Below are 17,746 nucleotides of genomic sequence, written 5' to 3' on the forward strand. Positions count from 1 at the left end.
TCTCAAGAAACAAGAACAATAGTTTAGTATTGCCTTAGCCTCAGCTCATTATATTGAGCCACTCCTTTTCAACAAGTCAGCCATTAAAAACCTATAGCCTGCAAATGCCACTTATGGTTGTAACCAAACCATTGTTTTCAAGGACATAAATTATTGAGCATCCTGATATAGGTTTCATCTCATTATTAATGTTAAATTTCATTCCCCCTAATTATCTCTTTATGATAGATTACCTCTCAAATTCTCTCCTTTTGCAGAACATTCCCTCTAATTATCAACTTATCTAAATGTTCTCTTTTGGCAGGGAACAACAGAGGTTAAAGCTATCTATCTTAACTTAAAATCAGAGTCACAGGTTGAAGACTTTGAATTAGAGTATGAGGTTGAAGACTCTGAATCAGAGTCTGGGGATGAAGCTCTCTGTCTTACAAATGAAGAATTTGCAAACCTATCTAATCTAAGGTTCCTTCAGATGGACTTCGCAAAGCTGGATGGAGATTTTAAGGGTCTTCTATTAAATTTGAGATGGCTTTGCTGGAAAGGATGCCCTCAAAATTTTAGCTCAATCAATTTTAATCTAGAGAATCTGGTCATTCTTGATTTATCACAGAGTAAGGTCACAAAAGACTGGGAGGGTTGGAATTATATCAAGGTTTCATCAATTTCTCTGCTTTTGTTTCGTGTATCTCATCACATAATTCTCTGTAATTGATTCTAAACAATTCTCTTTTTCCTTATTTTGCAGATAGCAACAAAGTTGAAAGTTCTAAATCTCACAGGTTGCAAAAACATGATTAGGACTCTTGACTTCTCTTCATATGCAACTTTAGAAAGATTGATTCTTGAAGACTGTAAGAGTTTGGTTGATATTGACCCATCAATTGGGCATCTCAAGAGTATAGTTTTCTTAAATTTAAAGAATTGTGCTAATCTGAACAGGTTGCCTCTGGAATTTGATAAAGTGGAAGCTTTAACGGAGCTCCTAATCGATGGTACTTCAATGGAAGAAGTCCCTATTGGTAGAGGTGTTATGAAGAAGCTTGAAACTCTTAGTGCCACTCATTGTTATTCATTGACTCAAATTTCAACCTCAATCGGTCACCTAACATCTTTGTTGGACCTTACATTTGGTGGTTCATCTGGTATCACTAAACTACCAGACTCGATTGGTTCGCTAGTGAAATTGCGACGCTTGTCACTAAGGGGCTGCAAATTAAAAGAGCTTCCAGACTCCATTGGGAAATTAGAATCATTAATTGAGCTGGACTTGTTGCCAGATACTATTGGAATGTTACTGAAACTTGAAGAGTTACATGCCTCGTCTTGTTTCAGCTTGAGAGGCGAAATTCCCAGTAATTTTGGGGGACTATCATCTCTGCGATTCTTAAGTTTATCTTGGACAGATATCTGTAGCCTACCAACAAGCATTTGTGGGCTTTCATACCTCCAAACCCTTGATTTAGGGCGTTGCAACAAGCTTGAGTTTGTCCCAGACCTTCCCTCTAGTCTACTGAGTCTAAAAGTCACTTGCAGGTCAATGGAGACATTTCTAAACCTTCGTAGCCTGGTGAACCTAAAGGAGTTGGAAATTATTGAATGCTATAAGCTGTTGAAAATTCCTGAAGGTATTGGTGCCCTTTCTCGGCTTACATTTCTCAATGTATATAATTGTGAACAACTTCAATGCCTTCCAGCTTTTCCCTCAAGTCTTACGTCACTCAGTGTAGAATTTTGTGAACAACTTCAATGCCTTCCAACTCTTCCCTCAAGTCTTGCGTCTCTCAGTGTACAATTTTGTGGACAACTTCAATGCCTTCCAACTCTTCCCTCAAGTCTTTTGTCTCTTATTGTAGATAATTGTAAACAACTTCAATGCCATCTAGCTCTTCCCTCAAGTCTAAACTCACTATGTGTTAGCGATTGTAAGTCAATGAAGAGGTTGCCAGATATGTCAAATTTGAAAAACTTATCAAGTCTATGTGTTTTGCACTGTTTAGAATTAAGGGAGATTCCTGGCCTTGGAAGATTAGAACTCCTAATAGAGTTATATTTAGATGGGCGTGAATCACTAGAAACATTTCTCGATCTTTCCAACTTCAAGAAGGTAAGGATATTAAGTATTGCAGATTGCAAGAATCTGAATGAAATTATGTACCTTGATAGGTTGGAATCCTTGGAAAATTTGAATATGAGTGGTTGCACATCCTTGGAAAGATTGCCTGATCTATCCAAATTGGAAAAGCTAGAACAATTAAATCTCCATGAGTGCAAGAAGCTACATGAGATTGAGGGTCTTGAGGCTTTGAAATCCTTGAAGAAGCTGGATTTGTCATGGTGCACAGCCTTGGAGAAGGCACCTGATCTGTTCAGACTAACAAATTTAGAGAAATTGCAACTTTGCGAGTGTAAGAAACTTAGTGAGATTTGTGGATTTGAGGAGCTCAAACCCCTAAGAGAGCTGGACTTGCCATCCTGCACGGCCTTGGAAAAGATACCTTATTTGTCCAAACCAACAAAGTTATGGACATTACGTCTTTGTAACTGTGAGAAACAGTTTGAGATTTGGGGACTTGAAGAACTGAAACTCCTGAGAAACTTGGACTTGTCATCCTGCACGGCCATGGAGAGGATACCTAATTTGTCCAAACTAACGAAGTTAAGGACATTACGTCTTTGTAACTATAAGAAACTTTTTGAGATTTAGGGACTTGAGGAACTGAAACTCCTCGAATTGTTCGACTTATCATCCTGCACGGCCTTGGAGAGGACACCTGGTCTATCGAGACTAACAAATTTAAAGGCATTGAAACTTTGTAAGTGTCAGAAACTTTCTGAGATTTAGGGACTTGAAGAACTGAAACTCTTAAGAAACTTGGACTTGTCATCCTGCATGGCCTTGGAAAGGATACCTGATTTGTCCAAACTCACAAAGTTAAGGACATTACGTCTTTATAACTATGAGAAACTTTATGAGATTTAGGGACTTAAGGAACTGAAACTCCTAGAATTGTTCGACTTGTCATCCTGCACGGCCTTGGAGAGGACACCTGGTCTGTCGAGACTAACAAATTTAAAGGCACTGAAACTTTGTAAGTGTGAGAAACTTTATGAGATTTGGGGACTTGAAGAACTGAAACTCTTAAGAAACTTGGACTTGTCATCCTGCACGGCTTTGGAGAGGATACTTGATTTGTCCAAACTAACAAAGTTAAGGATATTACGTCTTTGTAACTGTGAGAAACTTTCTGAGATTTGGGGACTTGAGGAACTGAAACTCCTAGAATGTTGGACTTGTCATCCTGCACGGCCTTGGAGAGGACACCTGGTTTGTCGAGACTAACAAATTTAAAGGTATTGAAACTTTGCAAGTGTCAGAAACTTTCCAGATTTGGGGATTTGAAGAACTGAAACTCCTAAGAAACTTGGACTTGTCATCTTGCACGGCCTTGGAAAGGATACCTGATTTGTCCAAACTAACAAAGTTAAGGACATTACGTCTTTGTAACTGTAAGAAACTTTCTGAGATTTGGGGACTTGAGGAACTGAAACTCCTAGAATTATTTGACTTGTCATTCTGCACGGCCTTGGAGAGGACACCTTGTTTGTCGAGACTAACAAATTTAAAGGCATTGAAACTTTGTAAGTGTCAAAAACTTTCTGAGATTTGGGGACTTGAAGAACTGAAACTCCTAAGAAACTTGGACTTGTCATCATGCACGGCCTTGGAGAGGATACCTGATTTGTCTAAACTAACAAAGTTAAGGACATTACGTCTTTGTAATTGTGAGAAACTTTCTGAGATTTGGGGACTTGAGGAACTAAAACTCCTAGAATTGTCTGACTTTTCATCCTGCACGGCCTTGGAAAGGACACCTGGTCTGTCGAGACTAACAAATTTAAAGGCATTGAAACTTTGTAAGTGTCAGAAACTTTCTAAGATTTGGTGACTTGAAGAACTGAAACTCTTAAGAAACTTGGACTTGTCATCCTGCACGGCCTTGGAGAGGATACCTGATTTGTCCAAACTAACAAAGTTAAGGACATTACGTCTTTGTAACTGTAAGAAACTTTCTGAGATTTGGGGACTTGAGGAACTGAAACTCCTAGAATTATTTGACTTGTCATTCTGCACGGCCTTGGAGAGGACACCTTGTTTGTCGAGACTAACAAATTTAAAGGCATTGAAACTTTGTAAGTGTCAAAAACTTTCTGAGATTTAATGACTTGAAGAATTGAAACTCCTAAGAAACTTGGACCTGTCATCCTGCACGACCTTGGAGAGGAGACCTGATTTGTCCAAACTAACAAAGTTAAGGACATTATGTCTTTGTAACTGTGAGAAACTTTCTGAGATTTGGGGACTTGAGGAACTGAAACTCCTAGAATTGTTGGACTTGTCATCCTGCACAGCCTTGGAGAGGACACCTGGTCTGTCGAGACTAACAAATTTAAAGGCATTGAAACTTTGTAAGTGTGAGAAACTTTCTGAGATTTGGGGACTTAAAGAACTGAAACTCCTAAGAAACTTGAACTTATCATCATGCACGACCTTAAAGAGGGTACCTGATTTGTCCAAACTAACAAAGTTAAGGACATACGTCTTTGTAACTGTAAGAAACTTTCAGAGATTTGGGGACTTGAGGAACTGAGACTCCTAGAATTGTTGGACTTGTCATCCTGCACGGCCTTGGAGAGGATACCTGGTCTGTCGAGACTAACAAATTTAAAGGCATTGAAACTTTGTAAGTGTGAGAAACTTTATGAGATTTGGGGACTTAAAGAACTGAAACTCCTAAGAAACTTGGACTTGTCATCCTGCACGGCCTTGGAGAGGATACCTGATTTGTCCAAACTAACAAAGTTAAGGACATTACGTCTTAGTAACTGTGAGAAACTTTCTGAGATTTAGGGACTTCAGGAACTCAAACTCCTAGAATTGTTAGACTTGTCATCCTGCATGGCCTTGGAGAGGACACTTGGTCTGTCGAGACTAACAAATTTAAGGCATTGAAACTTTGTAAGTGTGAGAAACTTATTGAGACCTTGAGACTTGAAGAACTGAAACTCCTAAGAGAGTTAGACTTGTCATCCTGCACGGCCTTGGAGAGGACACCTGAGCTGTCGAGACTATCAAATTTAGAGCTATTGTGGCTTCGTAACTGTGAGAAACTTGGTGAGATTTGGGGACTTGAAGAACTGAAACTCCTAAGAAATTTGGACTTGTCATCCTACAAGGACTTGGAGAGGACACCTAATCTGTCGAAACTATCAAATTTAAAGGGATTGTGGTTTCGTAACTGGGCGAAACTTGGTGAGATTTGGGGACTTGAACGGCTACGACAATTAAGATTCTTCGACATTTCTGGGTGCAAGTCACTAGGAAAATTACCAGACCTTCCAAACCACTGTCTTGTTAAGCGTGGAGAGCACGCAAGTCACTAGGAAAATTGCAGGATGTCATGGTAATTATTTCTGCTAATCTATTTTGTCTTCGTATGATGGTTTTTTCCCCCCTTAATTAATTGTAACTGTGGTTGTTTCTCTGTTCTCTTTTTGTGTGTTTTCTTCTATTAGGGCGTAGTCACACACACACACACACACACACACACTCTCTCTCTCTCTCATTTAACCATTCTCAAGAACTCTTCCACTTCGAGGTGACTTCGAGACTATGGCTCAGTTTGAAGCATGAATGGAGTCATGGAGACATCGTTCTATAATTCGTGTGGATTTTAGGGCTTGCGATTGAAGTTCCAAATTCACACATGCATGTCAAAAGAATGAATGAAAGATCAATTTCATAATCTCTTCAACTTCGTGAGGCCATTAATCTGTTAGGGCTCCATTTCATGCATTCAATCAATCTCTAAACATAGAGAGACAATGTTCGCTCGAGGTATTCTAATACCTTTGCAACACAACGATGAATTGATTATTTTGATATTTTAGTTGGTTTATTGGTTAGGGTTTGAGGTCATGTATTGAAGAACAATCTTCAAAGCTTTAAAGGAATCAAAATGTTTTCGTAAGATGTTTTCTTTCTTAAAATTGTTTGGATACAGAATTTTTGGCTCATATTATAGTCAAAAAAATTTCTCATTTTACTTATCAACTACTAATGTGCCGAAAATTTGATATTTATCAATTTTAGATATATGTTAATAATGGTTAATATACCCAACTAGTCCTCAATTGTGGTTTGAGAACTGGGAAGGATCAATGCTTCAATTTCTGCTTTTATGGAAAAAACACACTCTATAGTAAGGTCTAATGTCTTCATAAATACTAGGAGATTCATGTTACAACTTAATTAAATCATATTGTTTGAACCACATTTTGAATTTTGCTGACTAAAAATGAAAAAAATAAATGAAGTCGAAAAGAAGCTCATATTTGATGAGATGGTTAATCTTTTATTGGCTTGTCAAGTAAATTTTTTTTTTTTTCGTATGAGCTGCATTTATTTTGCTAGAGCTCAAGCTCCCTTTTTTGCCACTAACAGCAGCTCAAATATTGCTTCTATACACTCCATTGTTGAAGCCTCCACATTCTTCTTTTTTTATTTTTTATTTATTTATATATATATATTTTTTCAACCTTCTTATTGTGTTAATTCATCGATCTTGTATTAATTGTCGCTTTTGTAGCAGAGTCCACAAAAAGTTAATGGGGCTTATTGCTTGAATTCCTTTATTTAATTTACCACATTCATGGTAAGCAATACCACATAGCAAAGGAAATTTGCACAAATACTTTCTCCAAGTTTTCACTCCTAACCAAGTTTGAAGAAATGAGATGTCATAATTTCTTGATCAGTAAAAAATTCTTGATTATTAGAAAATGATAGTAGTCTTTATTTTTTAGTTCCTACCTTTTGTTTATTATTTGCATGTATTTAATCTTGATATACAGGCATGGAGAGGATAGTTGATATACAGGAATGCATGGAGATAGAGGATGGTTCGAAATTTCGGGCAAGTGGTTCTCCCTTTACAAGCCCGAAGAAGGTGGACATGGAAGGAGATGAAAAAAAGAAGCAACAGATGCCACCTGCTAGTGTTATGCCTTTTGGGATTGATTTGGTCTCTAATATCATTGAGGTACCTAATAATCTCTCGTGTGTGTCAACATGTGAAGTTCTATAGTAATGACAATTAAGAACGTTGTATCATTTCAATTTTGATTTCGTTTCGTAGATTTGGTTGCTGCTACTGCCCATCCATCCATCTTTAGTGGACTTGATTGTTGAAGCTTTGAGGGTTGGATGTGCCTGTCGACAGTGTTGGTGTCATTTGACTTGTCCGCACTTCACTTGATTTATTCTTTGGTGTCATTTGGATGATACTCAATTTTAGTTACTACTATCTCCGTCCCAAAAAAATGTCGCTATTGGAAAACCGTGTCAATTCAATTTGTGAGAGTTACGATTTCTTAAAAGTGACACTCTCCATAGAACAGAGGGAGTATTATTTTGAGTTGTGGTGATCTTTAGTTAATTGCCTTTGGTGGTGTTATTGGATGATGATGCTGCTGCTCTTCAATTGTCTTTGGTTCAGTTGGCAGATCTGATGTATACTATTATGCTTAATTTCGTCAGCCTTGTATAGTGTACATTTGTGAGTTTGTATAATTTTTTGGACTTATAATATTACTCGTAATACACTACACAGTTGTATAAATATTGACTGAGATTATACAAAACAGTTACTGTTCATAGGAACATGTTTTTTTATTTTTGCTACCAATTTTCTGGCAACACTAAGGTGAAATGACAAAATGACTACCCGTTCATGTTTTTACAACTTCATATGGATTATTTGTTCTTGAGCCCTTCTACTAAAAAGTAATTTATTTTTAGTAGGTTCAGAACTGTAATATATATAAGAACATTAAGCATCTAAGAACCTGCAAAAAGCAAGTTTATGCATTGATGGTTTCAAAGTTCTATTTCCCTATTAATTTCTCTTTAAATTCTGGATTATGCTTAGAATAGATTAAATGGATCAAATTCTTCTTTGGAGGATGCCACTGAGACTAAGACAACACAATTCAATAGAAATTGAATATGAGGGTTATTTTTATTAATTTATTTATTGATTGATAAATAGTAATATTGATATTTAAACTCCTCCCCCTACCCAACAATAAAGTTATTTTTTGCTGCCGTTACCCTTGTAGCGATGAACAGTAAAAAAAATTTGTCAAAAAAAAAAAAAAACATAATCAAATATCATTTTTAAACTAATCATTATATTTTTCAAACTTGTAATATTTTTTTTCCAAACATATTTTCATATTTTTGTTTCAAAATATCTTGCAATAATGAACGTTACCAAATATACTTCCGATAACTATTTAAATCACTCTATAACAAAATACTTGTTTTGTTACGAAATGTCAACAAGAAAAGGGGAACCAAACATAGGCTTAATAATTAAATTAACCTTGCTAAGGTGTTTTTCTATTAAATTAACCCTAAAAAATATTGAATTACTTATTTTATATATAATTTTTTCCAAATTAGCATTACGGCATAAGAATGAGTTGAGTATGAAGAAGGCAATTCGTTCCAAACTTGTTCGTTACAATCGTTACACTTGATAAGGATATACCAATTTGATAGTTTAATAAGCATTTTGACTGATTTATTAGCACTTATATTTTGTTTCAATTACTGGTATTTAAGGATTTCATTTGTTTTAAAAGTTTTGAAATGTTTATTTATTTATTTTTTTTAAATTTTATTATCGGTCAAAGTAGTGGAATTTTATAATTTTAATTCATAAATAAAATAAAAAGCGGGCAACCCCATGTCCCCAAGTCCTAACAGTAACACACAATCATTAGGGCTTACTCAATTGGAGCGTAAAATTGGTGATCGTGATGAGTAGAGTCCATGAATGGGGGGATAGAGGTTTGGCGATCCGTGGGAAGCATCAATCTCAGCCGTAGCGAGTCGATGGTGGATCTGATGGATCAGATTCATCAGCTTCCTTCTCTGTTTCTCACTGCTTCAAGCCTAAACCAACTGGTAAATTCTTTCTTTTACCCTCATTTCTCCCTTTCTCTATATACCTCATATAGTCATATGTATATATAGCTCATGTAGATACGTACATATTTTGTATTTGATATATGTGGAATCCATTGTTTTGACGCCCTAGGGTAGAATGTTGCAACAAATGATAGCCAATTTTAGACTATAGACAAGGTTTGCGTCCGTATTTAAAACAATAATGATAAATAAGTGGAACCCATTCGTTCTACGGCTAGTGGTATACACGAATGATGGGCAATTTTACACTTCAGACAAAGCTTTTTCCGCATTTCCCATTTGATAAGCATCTTCTTTTCTTTTTCACCACTTTTTATGACTGACTCACCAAATTTTACTGTTCCGAATGTACGGTGATAAATTGCTCAGTTTCAACAGGATTATGATAGTTTGCATAATTGAAGACGCCCCTTTGCCAAAACCTAAAAATCAAAGCATCATCATGTGCCCTCTGGTGTTGGCGTGGAAATTAAGAAATTGAAGAATTCATTTCTTCAATGCCCCACCCATAATTAGCTTTCAACTTCACAAAGACGACACCACGTATAATTTCAAGTGAGAGCTATCCATTAGAATAAGCAAACTCAGTAGTGACTCAAAACTTTCATATTATACTCTTCAAAATTAGATACAAAATTTGAATTTAAAAAAAAAAAAAAAAAAAAAACATTTTATTAACTTCTTTATAGAAAAATTATTCTACTCAAAAGTTTTTTAATTGAATTTCAATTAGATTACTAATTATTGTTTAAACTCATAATACAATTATTTTTAATTTTTTGATTTTGTTTGTGTGAACGTATCTAGATTCTTAAAGCACCCTATAATTCACCACCTAACACATGGAGGGAAATGGTAAGGTTTCACTATCCTTGTGAATTTGTCATCAGCACTTATGGCTTTGTTACCATCTCATTTATGTGAAGCCACGTGCTCTACCGGCCAAGCTAAGACAATTGTTGTGATATTTGAGGTGGTTAGTTTGTATGGAATCTTAACGAGTGCACATCCAAAACAATAATGATGATAAGTGGAACCCATTCTTTTGACGCCTGGTGTAGAAATGTTGCACCAACTTTAGACGAACTTTTTCCGATTTGACGAGCATGTTCTTTCCTTTTTTAGGAAAATATCAATGGCTCACCAAATTTACTGTTTGGAGTTTTGAGATTTAATCAATTCTATTGAAATTTTACACAATTAAAAGTAAAAAAAAAAAAAAAAGGTAAGGATTTACCATTCACGTGAATTTGTCATTAGAATGATCTAAAGTCACACATGAATTAGTAGTGATATGGTCCCGCTTGCCATCTCATTTATCTCGAGGCAAATTTACATATACATAAATACACATATATATTAGTTCAAATGCATGTAAAAACCTCTAATTATTTAACGCACGAGAATGTATGAACCAAGCATCAAGGGGGAGAGAGAGACCTTTGATCTAACAAGAAATGGAGACTAACATATCTTCTAATGGTTTTGAAAATACCGTCTTTCGCAGAGCTAAAGACAAGACTTGTAGGTGTTGTTCAACTAGTAGGTCTGTGCTTTTGATAGACGTTGAAATGGATGGTTCAAACTTGAGAACAACTGCATTCTGGAGTTTCTAGGGTTTTTTTTCCCCCCCGCACTGGAGATTGCAAAGAATGCATGAATCCGCAGATTATTATAGCACTAAAACATAACAAATAAAAAACTACCTCAACCAACAAAAAGAATATGTGTGTATATAAATCATCACACAAACGAAGTACTAAACAGAAAATTAAGTTTACAGAGATTCTAAAATAAAAGAACAGAGTATTAGACCGGAGGAATGCAAAATAACACACTACTATGTGGTGAGAACCAAATTAAAGAATACTAATTTAACATGAAGAATGCAAAAAGTTATCACAAAAGTCAACTCTAACTATTAGAATTGTGAACAAAATTTCCTATTTAATTATTAAGATAGCAAAGCATGCAGGTAACTTGAAATCCATTCATATAGGAGGACAATCCTCTAATGGGTACTAATGAATTGTACAAATAAGTGAGCTAAAAGTAGTTTTATGGCCAAAACTTCATATTAAGCATTAAATCCAAAATATTGAACTGTAAGAGAAACCATATATGTTTTATGGTAACCAAAAATGAAAATAAAAATAAAAGAACAGAACAATGACGATGCCTAACAATCCTTCTCTTTAAATTTTGAATTACCTGATATCATTGGTAACCTAAAACATTTGAGAATTCTTGAGATTCGTTATTATTCGATAGTGAAATTACCTAGTGCCATCAGATTGTTACCGAAACTTGAAGAATTAGATTCCTCTGGTTGTTTCAATTTGGAGAGGTTACCTGATCTATCGCACTCAGAAATGCTGAAAGAATTAAAGCTCTTCCAGTGCGTGAAGCTACATGAAATCGAGGGTCTTAAGGGCTTGAAATCCTTGAAGACTCTGCAATTGCAAAATTGCACAGCTTTGGCGAGGTTACCTGATCTATCGAACTCAAAAATACTGGAAGAATTAAAGCTCTCCCAGTGTGAGAAGCTACATTAGATTGAGTGTCTTAAGGGTTTGAAATCCTTGAAGACGCTCGACCTATCATATTGCACGACCTTGGAGAGGTTACCTGATCTATTAAACTCAAAAATGTTGGAAGAATTAAATCTCTCCCAGTGCCAGAAGCTACATGAGATCGAGGGTCTTAAGGGTTTGAAATCCTTGAAGACACTCGACCTATCATATTGCACGACCTTGGAGAGGTTACCTGTGGCGACCCAAATGTGGGCAGGTGCGAGACATTGGTAGGCTACTACCACACTGGGCGAGCTACAGGTGCATAATTCCACATCGCCTAGGTGTGGATGAGGCAAGTGCTATATGTAGATTCAACACTCTTCTATGACACAACACGTTTTAAAGCCGTGATGGCCGTGAACTTACCAGAACTCTGGAGTTAAGCGTGCTTAAGCTGGAGTAGTACCAGGATGGGTAGGAAGTTTTTGATCCGGGGGAGCCAAAAGTGGACAATATTGTGTTTGGTTAGGGTAAGGGTTGTTACAAATGGTATTAAAGCCTAACCCAGCCGAAAGTGTGGCTAACGGGGACGTTGGGCCCCAAAGGGGGGTGATTGTGACGACCCAAATGTGGGCGGGTGCGAGGCATTGGCAGGCTACTACACTGGGCGAGCTCCAAGTGCACAATCTTATATCGCCTGGGTGTGGATGGGGTAAGTGATATATGTAGATTCAACACCCTTCTATAACACAACGCGTTTAAAGCTGTGATGGCTGTGAACCTACCAGAACTCCAGAGTTAAGCGTGCTTAACCTGGAGCAGTACTAGGATAGATGACCCCCTGGGAAGTCTATGGTTCGGGTGAGCCAAAAGCGGACAATATTGTGTCTGGACAGGGTGAAAGTTGTTACATTACCTGATCTATTGAACTCAGAAATGTTGGAAGACTTAAATCTCTCCCAATGCCAGAAGCTACATGAGATTGAGGGTCTTAAGGGTTTGAAATCCTTGAAGACACTCAACTTATCATATTGCATAGCCTTGGAGAGGTTACCTGATCTATCGAACTCGGAAATACTAAAAGAATTAAATCTCTTCCGGTGCCTGAAGTTACATGAGTTTGAGGGTCTGAAATCCCTGGAGATGCTGGACTTGCCGTGTTGCACAGCCTTGGAGAGATCATTTGATCTATCGAACTCGAAAATGCTGAAAAAATTAAAGATCGCCCAATGCCCGAAGCTACATGAGATTGAGGGTCTTAAGGGTTTAAAATCCTTGAAGACATTGGACTTGTCATATTGCGCAGCCTTGGAGAGGTTACCTGATCTATCGAACTTGGAAATGCTAGAAGAATTAAATCTCTTACAGTGCCATAATCTACATGAGATTGAGGGTCTTAAGTGTTTGAAATCCTTGAAGACTCTCGACTGATCATATTGCATAGCCTTGGAGAGGTTACTTGATGTATCGAACTCGAAAATGTGGAAAGAATTAAAGCTCTTCCAGTGCCTAATGCTACATGAGATTAATGGTCTCAAGGGTTTGAAATTCTTGAAGATGCTGGACTCGTCATATTGCATTACCTTGGAGAGGTTACCCGATCTATCGAACTTAGAAATGCTGGAAGAATTAAAGCTCTTCCAGTGCTAGAAGCTACATGAAATTGAGGGTCTTGTGGCTTTGAAATCCCTGAAGACGTTGGACTTGTCATATTGCATAGCCTTGGAGATGCTACCTTACCTATCGAACTCGGAAATGCTGGAAAAATTAAAGCTCTTTCAGTGCCAGACGCTACATGAGATTGAGGGTCTTAGGGGTTTGAAATCCTTGAGGACGCTGGTCTTGTCATATTGCACGACCTTGGAGAGGTTACCTGATCTATCGAACTCAAAAATGCTGGAAGAATTAAAGCTCTTCCACTGCCTGAAGCTACATGAGATTGAGGGTCTTAAGGGTTTGAAATTCTTAAGGATGCTGGACTTGAGAAATTGTATAGCATTGGAGAGGTTCCCTGATCTATCGAACTTAGAAAGGCTGCAAGAATTAAAGCTCTTCCAGTGCCAGAATCTATATGAGATTGAGGGTCTTGTGGCTTTGAAATCCCTAAAGACGCTGGACTTGTCATATTGCACAACGCTCTTCCAGTGCCTGAAGCTACACGAGATTGAGGGTCTTAAGGGATTGAAATCCTTGAAGATTCTAGACTTGTCATATTGCATAGCCTTGGAGAGGTTACCTGATCTATCGAACTCTGAAATGCTGGAGGAATTAAAGCTCTTGCAGTGCCAGGAGCTACGCAAGATTGAGGGTGTTAACGGTTTTGAAATCTTGAAGACGCTGGACTTGCGATTTTGCACAGCCTTGGAGAGATTACTTGATCTATCAAACTCGCAAATGCTGAAAGGATTAGACCTCTACCAGTGCAAGAAGCTACATGAGATTGAGGGTCTTAAGGGTTTGAAATCCTTGAAGATACTCAACTTGTCATTGTGCATATCCTTGGAAAGACTGCCTGATCTTTCGAACTTGGAAATGCTTGTACACTTAAATCTCGCTGAGTGCCAGAAACTACATGAGATTGAGGGTCTTAAGGATTTGAAATCCTTGAAGATGCTGGACTTGTCATCATGCATATCCTTAGAAAGATTGCCTAATTTATCAAACTTTGAAATGTTGGAAGACTTAAAGCTCACCCACTGCCAAAAGCTACATGAGATTGAGGGTCTTGAGGATTTGAAATCCCTGATGACGCTGGACTTGTCATATTGCACAGCCTTGGAGAGGTTACCTAATCTATTGAACTCAAAAATGCTGAAAGCATTAAAGCTCTTCCAGTGCTTGAAGCTACATGAGATTGAGGGTCTTAAGGGTTTGAAATACTTGAAGACACTAGACTTGTCATATTGCACAGCCTTGGAGAGGTTACCTGATCTATCGACCTTTGAAATGCTGGAAGAGTTAAAGCTCTTCCAGTGCCAGGAGCTACGTGAGATTGAGGGTCTTAAGGGTTTTGAAAGCTTGATGACGCTGGACTTTCGATTTTGCACAGCCTTGGAGAGATTACCTGATCTATCAAACTCGGAAATGCTAAAAGGATTAGATCTCTACCAGTGCGAGAAGCTATATGAGATTGAGGGTTTTAAGGGTTTGAAATCCTTGAAGACACTCAACTTTTCATCGTGCATATCCTTGGAAAGACTGCCTGACCTATCAAACTTGGAAATGCTTGCACAATTAAAGCTCGCCGAGTGTTAGAAGCTACATGAGATTGAGGGTCTTAAGGCTTTGAAATCCTTGAAGATGCTGGACTTGTCGTGCACATCCTTGGAAAGATTGCCTGATCTACCAAACTTGGAAATGCTGGAAGACTTGAAGCTTGCCAACTGCCAGAAGCTACATGAGATTGAGGGTGTTGAGGATTTGAAAACCTTGAAGATGCTGGACTTGTCATCGTGTAGAGTCTTGGAAAGGATACCTAATCTGTTGAGAGTAACAACTTTAAAAGAATTGCGACTTCATAACTGTGTGAAACTTAGCGAGATTTGCGGACTTGGAGAACTGCAATTCTTGGACATTTCTGGATGCATGTCACTACAAAATTTACCAGACATTTCTATCATTAGAGAAGTTTGGCGTTGAGAGCAAAATTGTAGGATGTCAGATTTTAGTGTTTAACATGCAACCTGATGGCATGGTAATTATCTATTTTCTGCTGATCTATGAATGATGGATTCTTTCCTTAATTGATTGTTAATTGTGATTTGTATCTCTACTCTTTTTTCAGGTTATTGATGAAACATCCATTTCAGTTATCAATTGTCACTGCAGAACTATACTTTACAATAGTATTTAGGCAGTTGAAATCAAGGTACCATGAGATGATTTCGAGATGAAAGCTCAGTTTGAAGTGAATGAAAACATTGTTTCATAATTCCTGTGGATGTTAGGACTCAATTTTGCCACTGTAGCTCCGATTTCACAAATTCGTGTCGAAAGAATGAAAGATTGATTTCATAATCTCTTGAACTTTGAGACGCCATTTATCTGTTAGGGCTCAATTTCATGTATTCAATCAATCAAAAAAAAAGACAATCTTTGCTCGAGGTAATCTAATACCTTTGCACTGGAACGGTGAATTGATTATTTTGAGATTTAAGTTGGTTTCTTGGTTGTGGTTTGAGGTCATGTGTTGCAGAAAAAGCTTCAAAGCTTTAGAGAATCAAAATATTTCCATAAGATTTGTTTCCTTTCTTAAAATTGTTTGGATCAAGAATGAATAGTCCGTAAGAAATGCATGATTCTTTTGCATAGGGGTCGATTTTTCATGTCAATGGCAATTTAGTATTGAAATCAGGTACCATGAGGTAGAGAAAAGTTGAAGTTCCTAAACATGCATGATTGTTTTCATAGATTTTGTGTAGTTCTGAATCAAATCAGTGTAAATGGTTACTAGTATTCTTACTGCCTAAATCCTAGATGATTTCATGTGGTGGACTTTGTAAATGGCTGCTTATGTATTTTTAAATATATTCTCAACATATTTCCATGAGATTCCGGTAGCACGAATTTTGAAGCTTCAACTTATTTTTTAAAACAATGTGGAAATAACAATTTCAAAATATTTCCGTAAGCTTTGTCTGATTTTTGGTGCAGGAAATGGGCAGAGAGTGATGAGACAGTTCCTAACGCTCATATTAAAGCCCAAAAAAAAAAAAAAAAAATTCTTTGCCAACTGCTAATTGCTGAAACTTTGATATTTAATATGCTGGAATATTTTATATTCTAATGGTTATATATTCTACTCAATTTTAGACATACCCAACAAGTTTTCAATTTCTGCTTCTATGCGAAATACACACTGTAGTAAGGTTAAACGTCTTCATATATACTAGGAGATTCTAGGTACAGCTTAAATAAATCATATTGTTTGAACTAGATTTTGTATTTTGATGTTAAAAATGAATATAATGATCTCAAAACAAAAACTCATATTTGATGAGATGGTTGTTCTTTTATTGGCTTGCCAAGTTAAAAATTTTGTATGGGTTGCATATATGTTGCTAGTGCTGAAACGCTTAAGCACCTATTATTTTGCAACTAACAAGAGCTCAAATGCTGCTCTATACTCCATTGTTGAAAGCCTCCTTATTGTTAGTTAAACTTTAAAGACCATAAGTCAATCCTCATCGATCTTGTATTGACCGTCACTTTTGTAGCTTGAGAGCAGAGTCCACAAAAAGTTAATGGCCTACCCTTTACAAGCCTGGTGGGTAAATCAGTGGAGAAAGGGAGTTTGAAGTAGAGCTTGGTTCGAAATTTGCAGCAAGTGGTTCTCCCTTTACAAGCCTGAAGAAGGTTGACATGGAAGGAGATGCAGAAAAGAAGCAGCAGATGCCACCTGCTAGTGCCATGACAAGGCTCATTCTTATCATGATTTCAAGGAAGCTAATAAAAAATCCCAACACCTAATCAAGCGTTTTGGGAGTGAAGAGTTCATTGTAGCAGTTTGGAAGAAGAGTTTGTATGTTCAACGACCTCATTCATATGCCATATAAATTATTAGATCTCTCTCTTCTGAAATTTCTTTCATATATCAAAAGCTTATTTGATCTTTCGATATATTTACCCCATGTGGAGATGCTAAATAAATACAAAAGTTGTGTTTGAGGTGAGAAGGAGAGTTATAGAGTGATAAAGTTGAGGAATTGGCAGTGGTACGAGTGTAGGCATATTGCCGGACTTAGGTAGCAAACGTGAGTGCTGCCATATGTTGAACTTTAGGCAGTAGTAACGATTGTTGTAATAAACAGTATGTTTGATGGCAGACATTTTTAGTTGCGTATGTCAGTTTTTATTACTTTTTGCAACAGATATAGTTGTTGCTATATCCCATTTTTGTTGTTGGATGTATCCTCTCTAAGTTTTGTGCTGCTTGTGTTATTTGAGATGATTATGATTATTACACCTTCAGATAAGGTGGAAATTTTCAATCATGATGATGATCTTCAGATGTTTCTTCCTCCATTCTCTCCTTCAATAGAGCTGTAATTTCTCAAAACTTTTGTACCTGAGAATTTTGGTTTGGGGTCGACTCGCCACCGCTGAGATTTTTATTACTTCTAGTATTATTTGTCTGCCTAGCGGTCTCTCCAAGGTTAATCAATAACTTATATAT

General features: G+C 37.1%; 2 protein-coding genes across 6 annotated transcripts; both read left to right on the forward strand.

The window, feature by feature from the left end:
• The first annotated feature begins 104 nt into the window (after window positions 1-104).
• On the forward strand, window positions 105-7,145 carry LOC132304999 (disease resistance protein L6-like). Its single transcript, XM_059802688.1, has 8 exons — window positions 105-116; window positions 305-652; window positions 746-2,617; window positions 2,705-2,800; window positions 2,981-3,325; window positions 3,387-3,915; window positions 4,910-5,434; window positions 6,913-7,145. Exons 1-8 carry the CDS (start codon window positions 105-107, stop codon window positions 7,143-7,145), a joined length of 3,960 nt encoding a protein of 1,319 aa, XP_059658671.1.
• Window positions 7,146-8,801: 1,656 nt separating this feature from the next.
• On the forward strand, window positions 8,802-17,511 carry LOC132303291 (protein SUPPRESSOR OF npr1-1, CONSTITUTIVE 1-like). 5 transcript variants are annotated; one of them, XM_059800504.1, is made up of 3 exons: window positions 8,802-15,265; window positions 15,356-15,675; window positions 16,788-17,511. In XM_059800504.1, exon 1 carries the CDS (start codon window positions 13,300-13,302, stop codon window positions 14,824-14,826), a length of 1,527 nt encoding a protein of 508 aa, XP_059656487.1. In that variant the 5' UTR covers window positions 8,802-13,299; the 3' UTR covers window positions 14,827-15,265; window positions 15,356-15,675; window positions 16,788-17,511. The 5 variants fall into 5 exon arrangements, 4 of the variants coding, with proteins under 4 accessions (XP_059656487.1, XP_059656489.1, XP_059656488.1 ...); XM_059800506.1 differs by having other exon boundaries at window positions 15,356-15,439; XM_059800505.1 differs by lacking the exon at window positions 16,788-17,511 and having other exon boundaries at window positions 8,802-9,031; window positions 9,434-15,265; window positions 15,356-16,298.
• Window positions 17,512-17,746: the final 235 nt, after the last annotated feature.

The sequence above is a fragment of the Cornus florida genome, unplaced genomic scaffold, assembly GCF_030987335.1.
Source record: "Cornus florida cultivar Cherokee Brave unplaced genomic scaffold, ASM3098733v1 CherokeeBrave_3.0.0_Hap2_Chr04, whole genome shotgun sequence".
Lineage (NCBI taxonomy): Eukaryota > Viridiplantae > Streptophyta > Magnoliopsida > Cornales > Cornaceae > Cornus > Cornus florida.

Coding starts and splice junctions, on each gene's coding strand:
- LOC132304999 (XM_059802688.1), top strand. Junction 653..745: donor AGGGTTGGAATTATATCAAG/GTTTCATCAATT, acceptor CTTATTTTGCAG/ATAGCAACAAAGTTGAAAGT. Junction 3,326..3,386: donor GGCCTTGGAGAGGACACCTG/GTTTGTCGAGAC, acceptor GAAACTTTCCAG/ATTTGGGGATTTGAAGAACT.
- LOC132303291 (XM_059800504.1), top strand. CDS start 13,300: ATGCTACCTTACCTATCGAACTCGGAAATGCTGGAAAAATTAAAGCTC.